The following is a 24066-nucleotide window of genomic DNA, read 5'->3' as shown; positions in this document are numbered from 1 at the left end:
TTTATTCAAAGACTTAGGCTACCATATAATTAACTAATAATCTATTTTAATGCATTATTCTAACTTTAATATTTTTAACAGTGCATTTACATGGATCACATCACTGCACACACCAATAAAACTACCTAGGTCATGGATTACGTTTAGCGGAGCAAACTTTATGCCTCATAATGTCCATGAATAAATTAAATAAATGACCCAGTTAACATTGAAAGAAAAAAAGAATACTTTGAGAGTTTTAGAGCCTTTTCCTTGCCCGTTCCTCCATGAAGCGTCCGTCGACTCCCAGCGTTCTTCAGTGAAACAAATGCAATGTGATAATGGGACTTTTAAGGTTTTGTAGATGTTGATACAACAGTGTGCTGTCATGGAAAATGTACTTTTGAATAAATCAAATAATCCAGTGTTTCATCTCAAGTCACCTTAGGACTGAACAACTTTCACTTTGAGTCACATCTGACCAGCAGGATGAGTAGCCTACTGAACTGAACTGAACTGAATGTGCCACAAATAAAATGGTCACTGCCTGTTTGACTAGTTGTATATATACAGTATGCATTACACCAGCCGAGCTCAACTGGAACTGTCACATCACAGTAGCTGTTTAATGTTTATTTATTGTCAATGAGCTGGAGTTTCACTGACAGTTGTGATGACACTGCTGATCCACCAGAGGGCACAACTGGATCACTACAGACGCTTTTTGTGTCATAGTGTTTTATTATTATTATTATTATTATTATTTTTTTTATTACATTTTACAGGAGTGTCGGAATAAATCCTCATCCACATTACGGCCGCTGAACGTTTCCTTTCCTTTTTTACCGCATGTACGCATTGTAATTCTTAATTCCACCCACTGGACAGAAAGCTTCAGAAACTGTTCAAAAAGGTTTGTTTCTTTTATACAAATGTCTCCAAATTATGTTTTTAACCTGTAAATATCAGTCATGTATGACAATGAGCTGACATGTCAAACAAATTCATCTGATATACCATCTACAGTAATTAATCTACATTATACCTCATGAGGGGGGAACGCTCCCCACAAAGTGTGTGTGTGTAATCATTAGCCTATGCTGTTCCTCTGAGAGCGGGTTCTTTAACTGTGTAATTAGTTCCTGTGACTTGAGAGGAAATAAAGTAATGACGACTCCTTTTGAGAGCGGCTTGTGATCAGAGCTGACAACAGTTAAATGACTCCCCTCAGGCTTCTCTCTGGAGTCAGAGTGGAGCAGTGATGCTCCTTCACAACACTGACTCATCCAGACACAGAGCAGCGTGCTGCTCCTCACATGTGGACACATGAGGGTTCAGAGCTGCTGCGTCTGGACTGACACTGTCAGTGAGCCAGCAGCAGCTGATCACACACTGTAAAAAAAATTCCGTAGAATTTACGGTAAAATACTGGCAGCTGTGGTTGCCAGAATTTTACCGTAGAAAATACGGTCACAATGTATTACACATTACGGTATGCTGTTTTGGCAACCGTAAATTTCACAGTAGAGAACTGTTATTTGTTTACGGTAATTTGCTGTAAAAATAACAGTTATAATATAAACCTGTTTACGGTAAATTCTTTTAAAAATAACGGATATACTGTAAACCTAATTACAGTCCATCAGTGAAAAAACACGGTAAAACTGTAAGATATAGTACGGTATTTTATTGCAAAATTCACGGTAAAATACTGGCAGCTGTGGTTGCCAGAATTTCACCGTAAAAAATACGGTACAACACATAATGGAATTACAGTTTGTTGGCGTAGATTTTACAGTCAGAAAATGCAAATGGTAAATTATTAAGGAAATAACCAATTAAAGGACAATTCCAGGCGAATTCAACTCGGGGGTGTATTTTCCTATCATTTTAGGTCTAAAAGAAGGAATCTTAAGATTTTCAGTTTAATCGCTCCTGTTTTGCGGTAGTTGCGTCTGTCCCCGCATCGCCACGGCAGCAATGAATGGGAGTGGATGTAAGTTCCGCTGTTTAGGCTGTTTCCATCCCTCAAAGCCGCAATTTTTTTCCACAGACAGCGTAAGATGGAGACTCAAACATGCACCGAGAAGTTTATTTACTTCAAGCAAGCCGACATGTTTGTAAAACTAGATCTAATTCAAAGTCTCCCAGAGTCTTGCGCGAGCCCGAAGTTGCAGTGCTGGTGTATTCAGGTGCAGTTGGAGCTATCGTTTGTGTCATAAACACAGGAATACCAACTCTTGACTTGCTTCAAGTGTACATTTTTTTCCACAGACAGCGTCAGGTGGCTACTCAAACATGCGCTGAGAAGTTTTTTTTTACTTGAAGCAAGTAAAGAGTTGATATTCCTGTGTTTATGACACAAACTGTAGCTTTCCTACTGCACCTGAACACACCGAGCACGGCAACTGGGTCTCGCGCGAGACTCCGGGAGACTTTGAATTAGATCTAGTTTTACAAACATGTCGGCTTGCTTGCTTAAATAAACTTCTCGGTGCATGTTTGAGTAGCCATCTGACGCTGTCTGTGGGAAAAATTTGCGGCTTTGAGGGCTGGAAACAGCCTAAACAGCGGAACTTACATCCACTCCCATTCATCGCTGCCGTGGCGATGCGGGAACAGACGCAACTACTGCAAAACGGGAGCGATTAAACTGAAAATCTTCAGATTCCTTCTTCTAGACCTAAAATGATAGGAAAATACACCCCCGAGTTGAATTCGCCTGGAATTGTCCTTTAAGCCCATTGTAAACCAAAGTACAGACTATAATTGATAAACTTTAAGAACCTCTCTTTGCATATACACATTCTCTGTGAAAAACAGAACTTGTCCAGTATACTCACAAGTAGTGTTGTCACGATACCAACATTTTGGTACCGGTATCGGTACCAACATGTTTTTCGATACTTTTCGGTACTTTTCCACATAAAAAGAGAACACAAAAAATGTCATTATTGGCTTTATTTTAATAGAAAAATTTAAGACCATAAAACAGGAAATCAGTAAACAGTTACTGCTGCTGCAGGATTAACATTCCATCTATATTAATCTGAACTCTTCCTAAATTAAAAAATGTCTGTTTAAAAATGAACATCAACTTGTTTTCTTTGCATTATTTGAGGTCTGAAAACACTGCATCTTTTTTTGTTATTTTGACCAGTTGTAATTTTTGGGAGAAATTGTTATCAGTAGTTTATAGAATGAAACACAAATGTTCATGTTACTCAAACATACACCTATTGTTTCCCATATGTAGACCAAATTGATTCTGTTCCCCCCACCCCCATCAACGCAATATCGTTCCGTTAATTCATCTCTCCGTAGCGCTGCTTCGCCGTGCTCACTCACTCAGAGAGAGAGACAGAGAGAGAGAGAGAGAGAGAGAGAGAGAGAGAGAGAGAGAGAGAGAGAGAGAGAGACAGAGACAGAGAGAGCATGCAGCCAGTGGTGATCCGCGGTAAAAACAAAACTTATTAACGAGGCTTTGGCGGCCGTCTCTCTCTTGCGCGCGGCGCACACACACAGACACACACACACACACACACACAAACACAGGCACATGGACAGGTGGCGCTGTAACGGTAATGATAAAAAGCACCTTGCTTCGTTTGTGACTCGCTCTCTCGCTCCTCGCGGCTCAAATTACAATGCGGCGACTTCACGCGGCGACGTCACCGCTGCCGGCGGCGCAAAATGAAAGTACCGGTCCCATCTAAGCGCAGTATGGTACCGTTTTAAATGCGTTAGTACCCCGGTACCAATCTAGTACCGGTATACCGTGCAACCCTACTCACAAGGCAGTGTTGACATCTTGAAAAGACAGTGTGTGTCCATACATATGAAGAAGGATAGTCCATGATAGAAGAAATAAACATAATGAAAAAAGGAGCCACTTGCCCTGTGTTGATCAACACTAATGAGTCACTGAGTCCAGACTTGGCTGAAGAGGGCTCTTAACATATACATGGTGTTCAAGAAACTGGAACTTAAAGCATCCAGCAGTCACCAGTTCTGCTTGAAGACTCATATATTGTCCATTTGGTGTCCACTGTAGACTGGCATGATCCTCTCTGCAGCCAGAAAACAGAAACAAAGCAAAGGTTAGATTGATGCAGTGCCTGAGCATGGTGCCTACAGAGATAAATTCAGCCTTCTGTTGTTAAACTGAGCTCCAATGAGCTATACATAGAATGAAACCAGCACTCTGGAATATAGTTTTGCAGGTCATCAGGAGTATTTCATTTATTTTATTGTATTAGTGTAAAAGGTAGAAACTGTCACTTTTCAGGACTAAATGATCATCAGTATTTGTTTCACCCTTGTCGAATTGCAGCCAAAATCCTGAATCCTGTCCGTAATACTGATTTTTTTTCTACTGTATGTTTGTATGAAGCTGTTGGCACCGTGCATTTGTGGGAGATCGATTGAGTGAAGTTTGAGTTGTGCTTGCATCTACTCATTTGCTACACTGACATAAACCATTGCTTACCTCTAATTAGCCTTGACAAGACTGGTGTTTGAGTCATTGGGTCCAGACTTGACTGAAGACAGGTGGGACAGAGTCTCATACAGACATGGTACAATGTTGAAGAAACTTTGGGCAGGTGTTGTCATCATTCCTGCTTGAAAATTCACCAGCAGTCTTCAATCAGGTGTTTACTGTGGACTGGCATGAACCTCTCTGCAACCAGACAAAGAAAGACAACAAAGAAAACATTGTTAATGATAATGATAATTATTATTATATAGCACACTGTTGCAAAGTGCTTCCTGCAGCAACAACAACAACAAACAAAACATTAATAAAAGAAGTTGGAACAGAAAAAAAAAATGGTGAATGAAGAGTAGGTTTAAAAAATCTAATAGAAAGGCCAACCAATAAATATGATTTCAGGAGGCGCTTAAAACAGTTAACAGATTTAGCAGATCTAATAGATTGAGAGAGATTGAGGGAGAAACTGTGGAGGCTACAGCTGAAAACACACAATCCTTTGGATTTGACATTAAATCAGTGATTTTGATGTTTTTTTTTAAGGATAGTTCCGAGGATTTATCCTTAAGGAACTCCAGATAATAGGGTAGTAGACATAAATGGGAGACATAATTATTGATGTGGCCATGTAAATATTTGACAGGTATGAAGAAACAAAAACATTTAGGCTAATGGCAGCACCAAGGGGGCAGTTGTGGGTCTGAGAAGTGAAGCTCACTTCCGCGTTCAAAAAACTGCAATCCCCCCGGCTTCCTCTGGGGGCTGGTGTCAGAAGGGAGCATTCCCCATAGACCCCCATGTTAAAATCGCCGATTTTACATCCTCAGTAAACATGTTAAAAGCCTGGTGTCATAACGTTTTTTTTTCTCAATCGATAGTTTCTACCCCCGCACACACTCTGAGGGGGGTGAATTTTTTTTAAACTCTACCGTTTTACTGTTATTAGGTTAAAACTCTGGCCAATTAGGGCGCGGAAATGTTGAGTGACAGGCCCGAGCAGCTCCGTGGACAGCTGCTTCGAGGCCAGTGGGCGGGTTCTCGGCCGGCCAATCCAACATGGCGCTGTCCAGGCCGCCATATTTGAGTCACAAAAACGACTCCCCAAAACCAATGGGTGACGTCACGGACGCTACGTCCATTCTTTTTACAGTCTATGGGCAGCACCAGTTCAGAAGCCTATCAATTTAAATGTACTCACTGAAGCTGAGTGTTGATAACGCTGAAGATGTACTGGCCATGCCACATTCCTGCAAAGTAGGCTGCCTTGCATTCTCCAGCTGCACCATGCTGAGGAGAAGGTAAAATGATTTTGTAGTGTTAAAAATGTGTACAACTAAGGATGGGATGGTTCTGTACAAATATAGTATATGTTGAACACAAAATGAACTCATGTAACACTTCAGTAATAATGATAATGGACAGAAGTAGCTACATGGATATCTGAACAAGGCAGTTTTAGGCCGGTGTATTTTCCCTCTTCCACACAAACACAGTAACACATAACTTTACCTTAACAGTAATGATGTTGGCCTCCCTTAGGAACTTCTGCACCTCCATGAGAGCAAGGCTCCTCTTCAGACCGTCTATCTCCATGTGCTAACGTTAGCTTCCACATACTTTACTCTGATTAGAAAACACAAAAACTCTGGTTACTCTCAGGTCCTGTCTCTCACGCTAGTCTCATGCTATAGTAGTCAGCGTTATTAGCTTAACGATCCACCGTTAGCGTTAGCATAACGACCGTTATCGTTATTAGCATAACAATAGACCGTTAGCTGTATTAGCATAACGGTCGTTAGCGTTAGCCTAGCCATCGTTAGCGTTAGCCTAGCTCATGTGCTAAACGGCCAAAGTAACACAAACCATGCTCATTTTTAAATACTTACAGTTGATCTGTAGCTTTTCCACGGACAGTTGGTATCGATCCAACCTGAGAAAGTCCAGTCCGATCCACCGACACTCGTTGCTGAAGCAGTCAGACTTTTTTGCAGACTGAAGCTGGGGCATTTCCATCAAAAATAAAATTAATCCACTTTACTTATGTCGTCTTTGGCTGACCACAGAGCAGCTTGGTTGTAACCAGGTTGTAACGGCGCTCCGGCCAAAAATAACGGATCTTGGTGGCGCGCAGCAAACCAACCGTTGACCCAACAAATGGGTTACTATGGTTACTGCTGGGTCACCTGTAGGTCACCCAAGCCAGAGCTGACTCAAGCTTCTTCTTTTTTTCCTTTTTTCTTTCTTTCTTTTTTTTTACTGTGTGTAGGTATGTTATGGAGACTACATGTTTGTACAATAGAGATGTTTGTATTTAAAAAAAATATATATTTATGTCTAAACTCTTTTGCACATTTATTCTGAAATATATGTTACATATAGGCTATTACATGTTATTTTGACTTAGTATCTTAATCTTATCTTAATTCTGTTTTGACAACATGTAGTTTTTCTATTGCATTAAGTGCTTCACATCGACCCGAACAATGCCCACGTGACCACAGCCTGTCCTGATACCATACTTTTTAACATTCTACTTTCTATAGAAATGATGGTATGATTTAATGGTTGTGTACCGTAAATTTAAACGTAAACACCAGCAAAATCTGTAATTCAGACAGAATGATACCGTCAATTTTACGGTAATTACACGCTTGTGACATTATGGTATTTTACCGTGAATTTTGCGAACTTTTTACAACATTCACAGTAAAATTCCATATTTTCTACTTAGTAAGACCGTAAAATTTAAAGTTATTTACTGTATCTTGATTTACGGTAATTCAGTGTATTTACTACAGTGATATACTATTTTTGATTTTACGGTATTTTACTGTTGCTATTTGACAGTTTTTTACCGTAATTTCTACGGACATTTCTTACAGTGCAGTCAGCATGTCACCTCATCACCGCACTCTGGACTATCTGGATAACAGGCTGTGTCCTGTCACTGACATCTACTGCTGTCTGTAACTCTGCTGCCTACAGTACCTCTATCATCTATAACTCTGCTGTGTGTACCTCTGCTGTACCTCTATAATCTATAATTCTGCTATCTGTACCTCTATCTCTGCTGTCTGTAACTCTATAATCTATAACTCTGCTGTCTGTAACTCTTCTGTCTGTAACTCTATAATCTATAACTCTACTGTCTGTAACTCTGCTGTCTGTACCTCTATAATCTATTACTCTACTGTCTGCAACTCTATAATCTATAACTCTGCTGTCTGTACCTCTATAATCTATAACTCTGCTGTCTGTAACTCTATAATCTATAACTCTATAATCTATAACTCTGGTGTCTGTACCTCTATAATATACAACTCTGATCTCTGTAACTCTGTAATCTATAACTCTGCTGTCTGTACCTCTATAATCTATAACTCTGCTGTCTGTAACTCTATAATCTATAACTCTATAATCTATAACTCTGGTGTCTGTACCTCTATAATATATAACTCTGCTCTCTGTAACTCTGTAATTTATAACTCTGCTGTCTGTACCTCTATAATCTATAACTTTTATGTCCCTCTATAATCTATAACTCTGCTGTCTGTACCTCTATAATCTATAACTCTGCTGCCTGTACCTCTATAATCTATAACTCTTCTGTCTGTAACTCTATAATCTTTAACTCTACTCTCTGTAACTCTACTGTCTGCAACTCTATAATCTATAACTCTTCTGTCTGTAACTCTATAATCTATAACTCTGCTGCCTGTACCTCTATAATATATAACTCTTCTGTCTGTAACTATATAAACTATAACTCTGCTGTCTGTAACTCTACTCTGCTGTCTATAACTCTATAATCTATAACTCTGCTGCCTGTACCTCTATAATCTATAACTCTGCTGTGTGTACCTCTGCTGTACCTCTATAATCTATAATTCTGCTGTCTGTACCTCTATAATCTGTAACTCTACTATCTGTAATCTATAACTCTGCTGTCTGTAACTCTGCTGTGTGTACCTCTGCTGCCTGTAACTCTGCTATCTGTAATATAACTCTGCTGTCTGTAACTCTGCTGTGTGTACCTCTGCTGCCTGTAACTCTACTCTCTGTAACTCTGCTATCTGTAATCTATAATCTATAACTCTGCTCTCTGTAACTCTATCATTTATAACTCTATCTATAACTCTGCTGTCTGTACATCTGCTGTCTCTCCTTTCTGTGACTCGTCTGCTGTCTGTCACTCTCCCGTCTCTACCTCCTCCGTCTGTGCCTCTGCTATCTGTAACTCCTCTGTCTATACCTCGTCTACTGTCTGTTACTCATCTATCTGTCTGTACCTCTGCTGTCTTACCATCTTTCCATCCTGACACGTTGTCACTGCCTGCTCTTCAGTCACTGGACCTTTTCACTGACTCAACTCCACATTTTACACATCACATCATTTTTAAAAAAAAACTCTGGTCACAGTTTCTAAAGCTCAGAAACATATTTAGAATAACGATTTTGAAACTGGGCTGCTGAAGTAATCTGGAAATTAAGAAAAACTCAGTGATGTTAATGAGATTCTCATCAGCGAGGCTGTTATTTGTTTCACCCACAGTGCCGTGGCCTTCATCTTGTTCTACCTTAGTGATATAAATATGCTCTCCCTGTTGATCTTCTGTCACCTTGTAGCTGCACTAAGACTAATAGTTGATGTATGAGAAACTGCTTCAGACATTTCAGTGCTGAGAAGATCTGCCTGTTATATCATTAACTCATGCAATTTAGGACATGTGGTAAAATGCATAAGGCCCCGAGGAGGTCTGTGCAGCTTTAATGAGCCTCTCTTCTGTTTAGCTGCTAAAATACTGACTCAGTGTTTGAAAGCGTCCTTCACTTAATGAAAACCTCAGATGATTCACCATTTTCCTGAAAGCCTTAGAAACGTTTCCTTCCAGTCCTCGCCGAGCCAAATAGGTGACACAAGCTTTACTTGATTTCCTTGTGACTTAAATAAAAGTGTCCGTTGGCTCTGCGGCCGACTGCGATACATCATCCCCACCGAGCTCATTGATTATAATGCTCTTTATCCAGGAGCTCGCTGCCAGTTGGCACAGTCGCCACAAAGGAACAAGAAAGTTGTTTTCAGTGTAGGAAATGGAAATGGATTAACTCCCACTAATAGATTATGGCTTTAGATCAACAAAGATGCTGTCAGCGGGATATTTGATGGACTTTCACACTGAAGAGGATTTCTGTGGAGGATTGGAGGAAGCAGAGAAGACACACACACATCTCTGGTAATATTAGAAGTGAGTTTATTAATCACAAATTGAGTGGTTCTTAAAAAAAGAAAGAAAGAAAACAAAAAACAAAAAGAAAGCCAGCAGGCCCTGAACGGGCGTCCTACTGTGTGAGAGTCTGATTTTTTTCCTACATGTAGCCAGTCGTCAGTTAACAACAATGTAACAGTGCTGGATCAGTGGAGAGAGCCTTCAGTGTGATGCTAATATAATCTCTATCACAAACCAGATCAGGGCTGTGTGTGTGTGTGTGTGTGTGTGTGTGTGTGTGGGTCAGCTGACGTCTCACTCTGTCTGTCTGCATGGACTCTGGTTTATAAAAAAATGTGCATGACGTCTGAATAATTACAGCTGCATCACACTTCTTTGAATACCGCGTGTTCGTCTCTGAAGTGGGACAGCAGTTGCTTTCAAAATAAAACTGCACACTCAGTGTTTGTACTTAAAAAAAAAAGAAAAAAAAAAAAACACAACCTAGTTATAAACCAGAGCCCATATACGGTACATGTGTGTGTATCCTTTGCCTCATAGTGCCGTGTCTTTACCAAAAATAATTCCCACTATATTTAGGCACTAATATATTTTCTATGTCAACATCAACATGTCTACATCTTCAAATCTATGAAAAACAAAAAAGAAAAAGAAAAAAAAAACTATTTACAAATTTTCAAATGTGTAAAGTAGCGAGGTGGAAGTTTGTGGTGACATCATTCCTCTCAAACGCCATGTTTGCGGTTCAATGAAAGAAGAATGTGAAGCGTGACGGTGCAGACGTGTGCACGAGGGCCGACGCTGCTGTAAAGGCTCAAGGCACTTAAGAGGAATGAGACTTGTAGAAATGAGGGAGGGGAAAGGAACTTCTGCACCTATCTCACTGTAGACTGTGATGTACCTGCAACAGGTGTATTTGTCATTTTTCATCTTCAATGGGTTTATTAGTACAATGGTACTTTTCTTTTTTCTTTTATAATGCAACACAACACCGAGCAGTGCCGACAACTTCCTATGTGCAAATGTTGGGCAGATCGTCTCTACCATGACCGATTGTCGGTTCACATTTTACCATGACTCCGTTGTAACGGAGAGATTCTTCACAGCTGCATGGGACTGATGCATGTTGGGATTGTTTCATGACATTTTTTTTTTTATTTAAAAAGGGGGGCGAATTATGACACCATTTTTTTTTCCCACGCTGCTGTTCAGAAGCTCCTCTTTACACGTCATGATTGAAATGATAAAATGTTCCCTTTTCTCAGCCGTACAAATGGAAAGAGTTTCATGTCGCCTCAAATAGGAATCTTTTTTTTTTTTTTTTACATTTTCCACCACTTTACATAATCTTCAGAGAGAGCGAGAGAGAGAGAAATCTATATACAATCAGTACAAGTGTTAACCCTCCAGACCCCAGCTGTACTGTGTCGCTGTCAAACTGCATTGTGGGTCGACTCAGCTTGACTCCAGCTTCTTTCCAACTGAAGCTTTTAGTCATAACTGTAACTCTTGGACATAATAGATGAGGTCTGATCTAATCAGAGCTCCACAGTCACTTCCTTCTGCTTTAGCACTTGATTTAAAATAGTTGAACAGTTTCAACAGATTTTCGTATGACTCTTAAACAACTCACTGACTGACTAACTGTGAAACCTGGAGAATAAACTTGTAGAATATAATCCAGGGAGTGTTTGGTGAAGAGCCTTCTGCTTCAAAGTAAGAGTACTATACCAAAAAGAAGAGTCAAAGGTACAATATTTGTCAGAGTATAGTGGAGTAAAAGCCAGAGATTCAGTACTCAGTCCAACCTGGGTCTAATTATTCATATAAATATTTTGTAAACACATTGGACCTCAGCAAATGTCAGCTGACTGTGGATCAGCTGGAGTGTTTCAGTCAGTACGTTTACATGACACTTGAGAAAACCGAATTATTGCCTTAATTCGACTATAACTGGACAACTGAGTGTATGTAAATGAGTTAGTCCGACTAATATCGGAGTTCTCCAACTCTCCCAGATAATGCGATTGGAATTCGACTTTCTCCGGCATGTATACGCCTTAGTCGGAGTTTAACTGGACAACGCATGTGCGCCGGTTCCACAACCCCCATGCTGGAGGGATAGCGTGAACCTTATCTGCACAATAAGTAACGCGAACATTACATAGGTCAACCAGAAAAGAGGCTGTATTAACCCGCTGAAACATCGCATATCGCCACCTGGTGCTGAGGAGGAGGACACGTTCCCGTCAGTTATTCCATTTTCTCAGTTGCATGTAAACTGGGACAAGGACAGAAGTCAAATTAGACGCCAAAATCGAATTTTGAGCATAGCTCGATTAAGTTGTGCATGTAAACGTACTGACTGACAGAACCAGGCGGGTCAGTAATGAAATAACCTGGTCCTGATGACAGGCTTTGAACGCGTCACGCTGTCCGACTTGTTTTGTGTTCCGCTCTGGGTTTGGCTCCGCATGTTCAGCTTGTTCCGTTTGTGTCTGGAAGGTTAACCTGCAAATCCTGCGTAATTGTTATTATTAATATTATTATTATTATTATTAATATTATTATTAGTGTAATACTGAACATATGTATGACAGCAAAGCTCTATCCTCGACAAGTAAATTCAATATATACAAGATCAACAGCAAGCATAGAAGGACACTTAAATGAAGAAAACGCAGCACTGATTGTGGACAGTGTTTCACAGCATTTGACTGGCACTCTTTAAAAGCCTCTTACTAAGACTATCTACAAACATCAACATGGAAGTCTCTCGCAACACAAACTGGGCTTTCCCAGCGCAGAAATAAAATATGTAAGACCACATCTTGATATGCTAACACGAGTCGTCTTTTTTTTTTTCTGATTGCAGAGGTGTAAATGCTTACAGCTTGATGCTAAATGGTTAAAGTATTACTTTTTTTTTCTCTTTTTTTTATCCACAACCAAAAAAATAAAAAAAATAAAAAAACAACATGTTAGTATTTTACAAATATTTAAAAAAGTAAACCTTTATCTATAGGCATTTTAAAATATATTCCATCAAAAATAGTCTGACAAATTTCAACAGTATAGAAAAGAAATGTTATACATATGACAAAAGGTTTGAAGCTGACAGTTTGCAGTAGAAATGTTTCATGATCGACAGGCTGCGGGGGAGCCGGACTCCTTCTCCTTCCCCCTCTCCGCCTCCGTTAGTATTTAAAACCATGCAACAACTGTAAAGTAAGAACTCCGCAATATTTTTTTTTTTTTTAGCAAAAAAAGAATTCAGCCGGTGGAGATGAAAGCTGAGCCGTTCACCTCCGTCCCTACGGGTGTGATCGTTTGACATGACGTCGTCCTGTGAAATCTTGTCACCTTTGGCAAAACTTTGTAGTAGTTGTATTTGGGTTGTGCTGAGAGCGGGGGAAACCGTGGCAACTCCGCGGTCAGACGGCACGGAGCGCAGTCCCACGCGTCACGCCGCTCGCTCAGCACCACGCTCCTCTTCCTCCTCCTCCTCCTCCTCCTCCTCGTCAGATCACGAATGACGACTTGTGTCGGAAATCTCCCTGCAGAGGACACACAGGAGAGCAAGGTGAGACTTCACCATGTTACACAACCTGCTCAGCATTGAAGGGCTGCGTCTGAAGGCAAAGATGGTCTTATATATACTGGTGCATCTGAATAAAGTAGAATATGATGGAGGTCAGCAGACTTCTCCTGATAGTGGAGCTACTGAGAGAGCATTTAAAGGCTCAGGAAACCTTTGGAGTTAATCAGCTGATCAGGGTGGGACATCATTAGGTTACAATAGGGAATTTTTTCACTATATTCTATTCTTTTCAGATACTGAATTTGGGATTTTCATTAAATGTAAGCCATAATCATTACAATTAAAAGAAATAAAGACATGAAATATTTCAGTTTGTGTGTTTTTAATCTATATAATATAGTTCCACTATTTGAATTGAGCTACTGAAATAAATGAGCTTCTCCATGATGTTCTAATTTATTGAGATGCACCTGTATACACACAGTAGCACTTAGATACAGATAGATACATAAGAAAAAGAAGCCATACTTTTCATTTTGACAGCAGTCTGAACTCTTGAATTTAAAAACTAAACTGGATTATCATTTGACTTATTTCTATTCCTTTATTGTTTTTATTTATTGTTTTAAATTGAGTGATTATTATTCCTTGTTTTGTTTTTATTTGTTGTAGTGTTTATGATTAAAGGGACAACGAGGAGTTTCTATTTGGTTATAAAAAAGTCTCACGTTAATGTGGATGAATCTCCGCTACCCACACTTGTTAATGGGCCCATTTTCGATAAATATATCGTTTTGTCTCTATCGTTATTTTGTTATTATTAGTGGTGGCGGAGATGCTGGTCGAGCCGACCAGCGTTTCTTTACTTTCGGTTTCGTGGCGAGTCATGAGAATAACGCCGCCGAATCGCCGTTTATGGTCGGAACTACGACGGTATGTGATCGTCTTCCAACCTCTGACTTTAATTCTTGATGAATGAAAACATGAGTTTGTCTTGCGCCGGTCAAAGAATTTCACGGTGCACGGAGGCTCATAAATGTAGTGTGAAAACGCTTCGCTTTTCCAAAACGCCTCGTTGTCCCTTTAACTATATATATATATATATATATATATTTTTTTTTTACAACTGTATAGCACTTTGGTCGACTGCGGTTGTTTTAAATGTGCTTTATAAATAAACTGTGACTTGACTTGACTTGACTTGAATATCCCTTTTTGGAGTTACAGGACTAGATAAGGTACGTGCTCTACCTTTATACAGTGCTATCTCTGTGTGACTGTGTGATGAGACTCAATATCAAGATGATTTCTTGTTTTCTTTTGTGATGTTAATTGCCTGTTAATGTGCATTAAAAGCAATAACGTTTTAAAAAAACTACACTGGATCCCTTTCCTTCCATTAAAAAAAAAGCTTTTATTTTGTCCAGCCTGTAGCTGCTTTGAAATCCCATAAAATGCACCGTCATTCGCAGGAGGACTACGAGTCACAGGTTTTTTTTTCAGTAAAACTATGTTGAGGGGTGTAAAAGATTAACCACACAGGGAGAGGATACAGTGTGAAACGCATGAGGGAGGGTGGGAGGGTGGGTGTGGTTTGGACTTGACTCAGCTGCTGTTGAAATAAAGATTTTCAACTTGTGAATCATCAGTACGGTTCAGTCTGTGTGAGGCTCATTAAAGCAGCATACAGGTGGTTTAGCTTTAGCCTCCGAACTGTAACTGAACTATTTTGGCCTGACTGCTGACACGTGTTTGTTTATAGGCTCATTTAGAGGTTTAAAGATCCGTCAGACATCCAGTGTACCAACCTCATCTTCCGTCCTGACGTAGTCCACCCCGTCTCCTTTGGCCGGGACTTTGTAACTGCGAAAGGTGAAGAGGTGCAGGTTAAAGGAGGGGTACGTGTGTGTGTACATGTTGATTATTTGAATGAAGGGGTAGGGTAGGAGGGGGGTGGGGGGAGTCAATGTCTTACTTGTTCCCCGTCTGTTTCTGGCTGGAGAAGAAGCCCCGCTTGTACGCACAGCAGATCCCCACCGTTATACAGAGGAGCACCACCACCACCACCAGCACTCCCAGTATGATCCCCACCACGTCAATGTCGTCTGGAGAGAAAAGCAGCATTTCAACACTGACATCTGCTTTTTACGCATTTAGTGACTGAGCTCCTGATTTAGTCCATCATCACATGTTCATGTTCTGTTTGACACTTACAAACTTCCATCTTCTGCGGAGGACACTCTGAGTATCCTGCGTCGTTCCTCGCTCGACAGAAGTATTCTCCTGCGTCTTCTTTTCTGACTGAGATGAATTTCTGCACGAGTGAAAAAAAAAATATCACAGGACGATTACATCGGAAGCTGTTTATTCAATAGGCAGCTGTTCATGGACGTGAACAACAAATACGATAACAGATGAAAGCAGTGGGAAGTCTCAGAGGCCGCGTGGAGGGGAACGAGACTCTAGAGTGACATTCATACCACATTCATTGTGATAACACACCAAATGTCAGAGGACTTCAGCTCTAAACCCTGAGCAGATCTCTGACCACAGTGAGGAGGAAAGACAAGGACACACTGTCATCTATCTATCTATCTATCTATCTATCTATCTATCTATCTATCTATCTATCTATCTATCTATCTATCTATCTATCTATCTATCTATCTATCTATCTATCTATCTATCTATCTATCTATCTATCTATCTATCTATCTATCTATCTATCTGTATTTCTGTCTTTACCATGTTGCTCTGTCTTTTTACTTCTTTCTTTCTACCCCTCTCTCTGTCTTTTTACTTACTTCTTTCTTTCTTTTTTCTACCCTCTCTGCATCTTTTTACTTCTTTCTACCCCTCTCTCTGTCTTTTTACTTACATCTTTCTTTCTTTCTTTCTTTCTTTCTTTCTTTCTTTCTTTCTTTCTTTCTACCCTCTCTGCGTCTTTTTGCTTCTTGCTTTCTTTCTTTCTACCCCTCTCTATCGCTATCTATGTACCTCTTCCTATCTATCCACCCCCCTCTCTGAGTCTTTCTTTCTTTCTTTCTTTCTTTCTTTCTTTCTACTTATGGATGAACTCAGAATAGCTTGTCCAAAGTTAGGACTAAAAGAGGGAATACTATCATATAATACAGTAAAACAAATATTTAAAGGAATTACTGTAAGTTGTTGTTTGTCTTAACCCTCTTTTATATGTGTTCAAACAGTAATGTCTACATTTTAATGATGCATATCTGAGAGAAAAGCTCATAAAATACTAACAGGTCATATATAAAAAAAAAATCTGGAATCAAATTTCCAGAAATAATGCAGCTCATACTTGAGCTGTTATCTGGGATCAGTCTACTTCCAACAGCAGTGAGCAGTGGAGAGAAAAACCTTATCGTGAAGCCCAGCGCTGTGGCGTCTTAGCAGCAGCAGCAGCGCTGCAGGCGGAGCAGATCCCAGAATTGAGGAATGTGAAAACGAGGACAGCAGATTCCCCTCGTGGCTCGAGCCCTCTCGCACCATCAACTGTCTCCCCAAAATATCCGCTCCCCGCCCTTGGGCGTCGGGCCACCGTCCCCTGCTTGCCCCACCCTTGCCACTCATGCGTGTCCTTGTCCAAAGACACAGCCCCCCCCCCCCCACCCCCCCCACCCCCCCCACCCCTCCGCGCGCGCTCACCAGTGTTCCCGTCCCCGCGTCCAGCGTGTACGAGGAGTTGAAGAACTTGAGGCTGGTCTTGGGGTCGTCGGGGATCTCCTCCCTGTTCTTGAACCACTGGTATTCGGACTTGGGGAACCCCTCCTCCTCCACGCAGCTCAGCTCCGCCGACTTCCCGAAAGGCACCGATTTGGGGACGCTGCATTTCGGCACCACGGGCTTCACTGCAATCGACACAGAACATATGAGCCGAGTCAGCGCGGTGCAGACCTTTTTCACTGTTTTGATATTCAGCAAGCATCACTGAGATGAACACTGACACTGTCATCGACTCAGACGCTTTAAAAAAAACAAAACAAAACAATGTCACCCTGACCCCGTGTGGTTGACTGGACCGCCTGCGTTGACGAGACCCGACGGGTACACGTTTTTTGACCTGTGCCAAAAAACGCCACCAAAACACGCGCCTGCTTTCTTTAGAACTGCAATTCGGAGCAGATGCAGTTTCAGAGCTTTCCTCTTATAGCCTAGAACACGCCTTTGCAGCTGGGCAGGTCTGGTCATAACGCATCCTCGCATGTATGCCAAAGGGTTGGTGCGACCTACAACGCGGTTTCATCTTACAGCATCTAAAGTGTGAATCTCTGAGGGCTCTCTTTAAGGGCACAATAACAATCTCGTTTCCTGCATTTAGAAGAACCCTGTTCACAGCTACATCCTGGGTCTATCTTTTGGTCGATTCGGACGTTACCTCTCACGACCAGGTCGATCACGATCTCGTCGAAGGACTTCTGGTCGTCGGCGGCCGTGACCTCGCAGCGGTATTTGGCCGTGTCCGACCTGGTGGCGTTGGTTATGAGCAGGTTGGCGGGTTCTCTGATCACCGCTCTGTTCTCCAGGTCACCTGAGGGGGAAACACAGCGAGGGTTCAGTGACCAAACGGAGGAGGAGAAGGAAAAGACATCTGTTTTGCGAGCGGCCCTCTGCCGTACCTGAGACCTTCTTGTCGAAGTACACGTAGCTGGGCCCGTCGTTGGTGATCTTCTTCCACTCGATCCTGGGGTTGGTCGTGGAAATGGACTCGATCAAACACGATAGCTCGATTCCTGCGGGGATGGAGGGAAGGAGGAAAGCAGCGGTGAGGCCTACAGTACATCCCAGACTGATGTGGAAAAAGAATAAAAGACAAAGTGTGTGGGGCGTGTGTGTGTGTGCTCTTACTGTCAAACTCATTGGTCCACGGCATTTCTTCGTCCGTCTTCAGCACCACCGCCGACACGCTCAAGAAGCCTGTAAAACAGAAAAGGGGAGAGAGGACGCCACGTGAGACTCTCCAGAGCAGAAACTCTAATGATACACTGATGATCTCACGCAAAACACACACACACACAGGCCCGTCCATTTGTTTAAACATCCTCGGCGTGTTTGGACCCCCCAACCCCGTTCCTGCATCTTCGTTTCACCAACACATTTTAAGTGAACGAAAATATCAATCTCACATCAGCGTGATCATCTTAACATCCCGTTCCCCGTTCTCCCTCATGTCCATTTTTAGTTGTGTCGGTCAAACCATTGTGTGTGTGTGTGTGTGTGTGTGTGTGTGTGTGTGTGTGTGTGTGTGTGTGAGAGAGAGAGTGTGTGTGATGAGGGTGGGGGTGCTGTTTCTATGCACAGTGGATAATTGCGCAGGGAGGCATGTGCCCTTTTCAGGGCAAGCTCACCATGCCAGTAGTTCAACCGCCTGCCGAGCCCTTCTCTCACTCCCTCCCTCTCTCTCCCTCCCTCCCTCTCTCCCTCTGTTTCTCTCTTTCCCTGAGCCTGATGCTGTTGCCCGTGTGGGACTAATGGTGCAAAAGCACCCTGGAAAGATCTGTGTTGGTATGTGGTGGAGGGGGGATAGAGCCTTGGGAGGGGGCACTTGCTGAATCATCCTGACAGCCTATGGTCCACAAACAAATCCCCCCACAAAGTCACTTCCACATGAATGTTAATGAGGGAACAGGCTCATGAACGCGTCCACAGTTTCAGAATCACTCACTGAAAATCTCCCTCCATGTCCACAACCTCTGCTACTGAACATTAAAGGAGCAGTGAGGAATTATCATATGATTATAATATGAACCGTTGTCCTGATTCTTATTTCCGCACAAATATTCTTGTCGAGTAGCATCACCACAACAAAAGGGTGGCATTTACTGTAGCTTACTAGTATCATGGATCTGTAACTGAATCTCAACTAAATAGTTCAGGTCCTGGACTGAAGTCTGCGTACGAGGAGATGCTAAAGGCTAAATGCTAAAGCTTTATGTTGAAAAGTGGATTAAATGATTAAAGAGGCACAAGTCCATAATAGAAAAACACTAAAAATAGATATGAATTAAATACAAAGAGATAAAAAACAAACCCCACCCCCTCCTTTGTTCTTTTAAATCTGCCCCCGCTGCTCCTCTGTTCAGTAGGTCCTGACACGGCCTCTCAGTGCTCTGTACAGTACATGGGTGTGGTCTGACACTAATTAGTGGAGGAGTTGGTGCCTCTCATTCAAAGTTGGAGGGATAACCTGACCTCCACCAACTGTCATGTGGACCCACAGCAGTGTCTGGGGGGGGGGTCACCTGCTAAAGCAGACAGGCTAAGCTGATTAGCCCACAGTCTTTCTGAAGATCATGTCAAGATGGCAGCTTGTTTTCAGCCGCCGCCGCCGACACTAACGACTGTGCGCGGGGGTCAGAAGTAGGTCAGCATCATTACAATACAAGAAGCCGGCCTCATGAAAAGTTTAGTGTTTACACTCGCTTTGTTTGGACTGGATCTGGTTATTTACAGAGATGTGAAAACAACTGCAGAGCATCTGCAGAGCTAGACCGCATCATGGATAATCCAGCATGAAACCGCACTTTTTTTTCACACTATTGGTGGATGAAGAAAAAAGAAAAAGAAAAAGAAAAGAAGTACTGCTCCAAGAAACTGTCTCCACAGAAGTCTAGGTGCAAGACTCTGGATCCCGACCGGGCCCAGGGTGCTGCCCTGTGGTGCACCCCTGACCTCCCATAGGGAAAACTATATAAACAAATAAATAAACCGTATTTTCTCCGCAGGGATCATTGTGGGAGTATTGTAACATCATATCTGGAGCTACTTGCGGGGAAGCAGCTAAGCAGTCCAACAGCTGAGGATGACAGCCAAATGTCAAGCGATCTCAGCCCCGGCATCTCCACGAGTCACTTCTCTCCCGCTCTGCTCTGAGACAACACAGTCTGGTCCCAAGTGGGTAGGGGTTTAGTTTTACAGCACTACATGACAAAAGAAAAACAGTGTTTTCTAGTAAGAAGTTATACAAAGAATAGCAGAGGAGTGAGGAGGAGACTCTTCACTTCTTCTCACTCATTACTGAAAGTCAACACCAGCAGATGGAAACCTGTCACCTACTCATTCAACCTCCTCTCCGCGGTGCCTCGTGCAGAAAAAGCACAGCTGTGGCAGGAATAAAAGCTCCCAGCTCCTTGTTGTGCAGATACACACCTCAGTACAAATGGAAGTCGGGACTGAATGGTAAATTTCTCCTCTACCTGCTCTTCACTCAAAGCTTCCTTCATTCACTCAAAAACAAAGCTTGTGTATGCGAGGCATGTCAGCGCTTTACTTGTGGGTTTAGGTTTCAGATGCGCTGCACATACTGTGCAACTCTACACCGAATCTAACTGGGCCAAGTATGCCAAGAGTCCAAGGTATCAGAATATGTTGTTCTGAAATCAAATCCTAAAACCGACAATGAATCATTCCAGGTGGATCCGGCGCTGCTGCTGCTGCGACTTTCCATTAATCGCGGCGCTCGGTTTCATCTCTTTTGGTCCGGCGGAGCTGATGGAGTTCACCCCCTGTCCCTGCGCTCCATCTTAATTCTCAGAGTATTAGTGCAGATTAGGCGCCTAAGTGAGCTTGACGTGCAGATAAAAAGCTTGAGAGGTCTGCCGTGGAAACAGCTGTCCAGGAAAAGACATGAAACCCCCCGTTCAGAAAGAAGCTTCATCTGAGCTTCACTACCAGCTAATAAACAGGAAGAACACAGCTTCTTTCTTTCTTTCTTTCTTTCTTTCTTTCTTTCTTTCTTTCTTTCTTTCTTTCTTTCTTTCTACCCTCTCTGTGTCTTTTTGCTTCTTGCTTTCTTTCTTTCTACCCCTCTCTATCGCTATCTATGTACCTCTTCCTATCTATCCATCCCCCTCTCTGAGTCTTTCTTTCTTTCTTTCTTTCTTTCTTTCTTTCTTTCTTTCTTTCTTTCTTTCTTTCTTTCTTTCTTTCTTTCTTTCTTTCTTTCTTTCTTTCTTTCTTTCTTTCACTGTGATTGTGACTTTACAGGATTTTGTGACACATTCCAGGGCTCCAGACTAACTTATTTTTCTCGGAGCACAGTGGCCTCTAATCTAAAATTTTACAAGTGCAAGCAGAAAATTTAGGGTCGCACACTGTTAATCTATTTTCAAAGCAAATATTGACATTTGCTTTGAATTCATGATCCTCACACACATTGACCTTGACACCTGTGATGACAGACTCCAGTCGCCCCTTCCACGTTTCACCAGTGTTTAAAAAATGGCAAATTTACTGGTTGCACATGAAAAATGTACTTGCACCGTCTCAAATTTGAGGGGAAAATGCCTCCATTTAGGGGCAGATGGAGCCCTGTATCCAATTTTTTTTTTTAAAGAAGAAACTGGCAGATGAATGCACATAAACAATTTATTGGTTGCTTCTGAGCAGTGTTTCTGACAGTGTGAACACAGCAACACCGACCGAAGCCAATAGCCCAAACGTTTGGGCGTTGATGATGAATCTGACGGCTTCCCACGTACTTGGGTGATCCACTTAACGGCTGCTTCCTCCTGGGTTTTACTTTCAGCGCGGGTTTTGCGTCTGGGAAACAACAAGAAACAGCTGGAGCCGTCCAGAGAAGCATCTGAGCCGGGTGAAAGCTGGGGAAGTGCTGACTGAGTGATATTAGAGCGGCGTTTCCCCATCTCTCCTCCAGTGTGTCTGACACATCCTGCTCTCCTTGAATAGCCTCCCAGGTCTCGCCCTCGGCTCTGACCCCCTGATAACTTTGCGTCGCTTCTTTTATTAGTGAGGGAGCAGCAGCATGTACTGTATGTAGGATGTGTGATGTAGATTATTAGCTTTGGCGTGATGAAGGTGCTCGGTGACCTACATACCCCATCATTTTCCTTTTCTCTCTGTTCTTTCCTTCTTGCCTGGACACAGCTGTGTTGAGATCTGGCAAATCTGCAAATCTGCATCAAAGTTGTTGTTTTTTAATCTTCCTTGCTGCCCCCACGATGGGTGCAGGGTTTTCTCTGTAATCTCGGTGTAATGCCCTCATAACCCCCCACCCCCCCTCAGGTTTTACATCTCGGAATAACACAATAAGCACAGAAGGAGCTGGGTATTTCTTGATGCCTGCATGCGCTGTGTAATGAATCCCTCCCTCTTTTTCCGTCGTTCCCCCTGGGACATGGCACTGTCTTGTTTCCTGTGCCGCTCTGCGTGCGTGCTCGCTTGAATCCAGAGAGGTGAAGCCGCTATCATAAATAGAAAGGTTCAATTAAGCAACCGGTGATATTCCCCGGTGGAACATCTCTGCCTGGTGCCTGTGGAGAATATTCCCACGCCCTTTTAGAAGCTAAGACATCAAAGTACACACTCACACACTCACACACACACAGTTTTCACTAACTATCAAACAGTTGCTGTTTGGAAACTCTTCACGTATCTGGGCTGCACAGAGCCAGTTGATGTGGACGTCCATAGGTCTGTAAGATACTGTTTCTTATTATGTGTTTTTATTAATGGCAGGACTTTCTCACCTGTCTTCTTCACTCCAAAACTAAAGCCGTAAATATTTCTGCTATACTGATAATAGCATTTGTATAAAAAACTGTATTATTTATTTCTGTTTTCTTCTCTTTATTAATTCATCTATTTTCCTTGGCATTTTAGTTTGTTAGTTTATACGTCTTCACTTTTGTTTTATTGTTTTATTGCATGTTTTACTGTAGATTATCTGTATCCCATTTAGTTTTATTGTTACTAGTTTTGCTTGTGTGTTTTATTGTACAGCACTTTGGACAACTTGGGTTGTACTTTTAAATGTGCTATATAAATAAATATGTATTGTATTGTATTCAGCTCCCATCGTATTTCACTCTACCTACTGCGTAATGTACCTGTCACATTTACCTGGAACCAGTCATTCTGTTCAGGCTTTTGGGTTTTTGTTGTTTTGTCTGGTCCTATCTTCTGTATGTTTGTTTAGAAAAAAATAAAATATACACATATATGTAGTATATATAAAAAAGGAACATCTAAATGTCTTTACAAAAAAAAAGGAAAAAAAAAAAGAAGTATGGGAAATTTCCTTCTGGTCATCTTAAAAAAACAACAACCAACCCCCAGCTGCTCCCTGACCAGCCTGTCACTTCAGAAACTAACATCTCCATCTATCAAACGCTGAAGCGTCTATAAAAACACTGCGTCACGTGCTTCCTGTGCTACATTAAGGACATCAAAATGCAGCCACGGCTTTAACACCTTTCCACAGGCAATGCAGAGTGAGCATGTGCATCCAAACACACGTGTAGAGGCTGGTGCATGAATATGAGAACATACAGTACGCACACGGCTAATGTTACATGAATAACATGGCCTAGATACCCCCCCCGATACGCGCCGTGCTGCCCGGTTTAAACATCAGAAAACAAGCAAACCCCTCAGTTTGAGACAACGAGGAGGAGCGAGAGAAACTTGTGTCTCCGTCGGACCCTTCATCGTTCTCCAATTATCCCGCGGGTGCATAAACACACCACCCTGCGCTGCTTTTTCCCTCCTCCGCCCCCTGAATGAGAAACGTGTTCATCATCACATCAAACGCCGAGCAAAGTCAACAGGAAAAACACCCCGGCAAACAAACAAAGAGGTGATTAGCAATGTAAATGTGTGAGACTCACAATGATGTGAAGATGAGTGTTCACACAAAACCACAACAGACACCACAAGTCCACAACCAGGTTTACACAAGACGCTGTTCTGTCACGTCATCTGACCTTTAACACAGGACTGGACATGTGCTCTGCTGAGTCTGAACCTTATGTACAGCTGAAAGAGTATTTTCATTCTGTTAAAGGTAC

At 42.1% G+C, this 24066-nt stretch overlaps 1 protein-coding gene across 2 annotated transcripts in view; it reads right to left on the bottom strand.

The window, feature by feature from the left end:
- Positions 1-13213: 13213 nt before the first annotated feature.
- jam3b (junctional adhesion molecule 3b) overlaps positions 13214-24066 on the bottom strand; it is a 40227-nt gene continuing 29374 nt past the window's right edge. The window contains exons 1-9 of one of the 2 annotated variants that reach the window (XM_083987171.1): positions 18385-18453; positions 18107-18175; positions 17878-17991; positions 17637-17789; positions 16907-17109; positions 15455-15554; positions 15216-15345; positions 15049-15103; positions 13214-13256 (exon numbers count right to left, since the gene is read on the bottom strand). In XM_083987171.1, the coding sequence (XP_083843297.1) occupies positions 13221-13256; positions 15049-15103; positions 15216-15345; positions 15455-15554; positions 16907-17109; positions 17637-17789; positions 17878-17991; positions 18107-18131 (816 nt within the window). In that variant the 5' untranslated portion in view covers positions 18132-18175; positions 18385-18453 and the 3' untranslated portion in view covers positions 13214-13220. Of the gene's footprint in view, positions 13257-15048; positions 15104-15215; positions 15346-15454; positions 15555-16906; positions 17110-17636; positions 17790-17877; positions 17992-18106; positions 18176-18384; positions 18454-24066 lie in introns of those variants that run through there. The other variant, XM_083987170.1, reaches the window with a different exon arrangement.

This window comes from Trachurus trachurus (assembly GCF_905171665.1).
Source record: "Trachurus trachurus genome assembly, chromosome: 14".
In the NCBI taxonomy this organism is placed as follows: Eukaryota; Metazoa; Chordata; class Actinopteri; order Carangiformes; family Carangidae; genus Trachurus; species Trachurus trachurus.
Note: the sequence above shows the minus strand (reverse complement) of the source record. Positions and strands in the feature narration are given on the sequence as shown.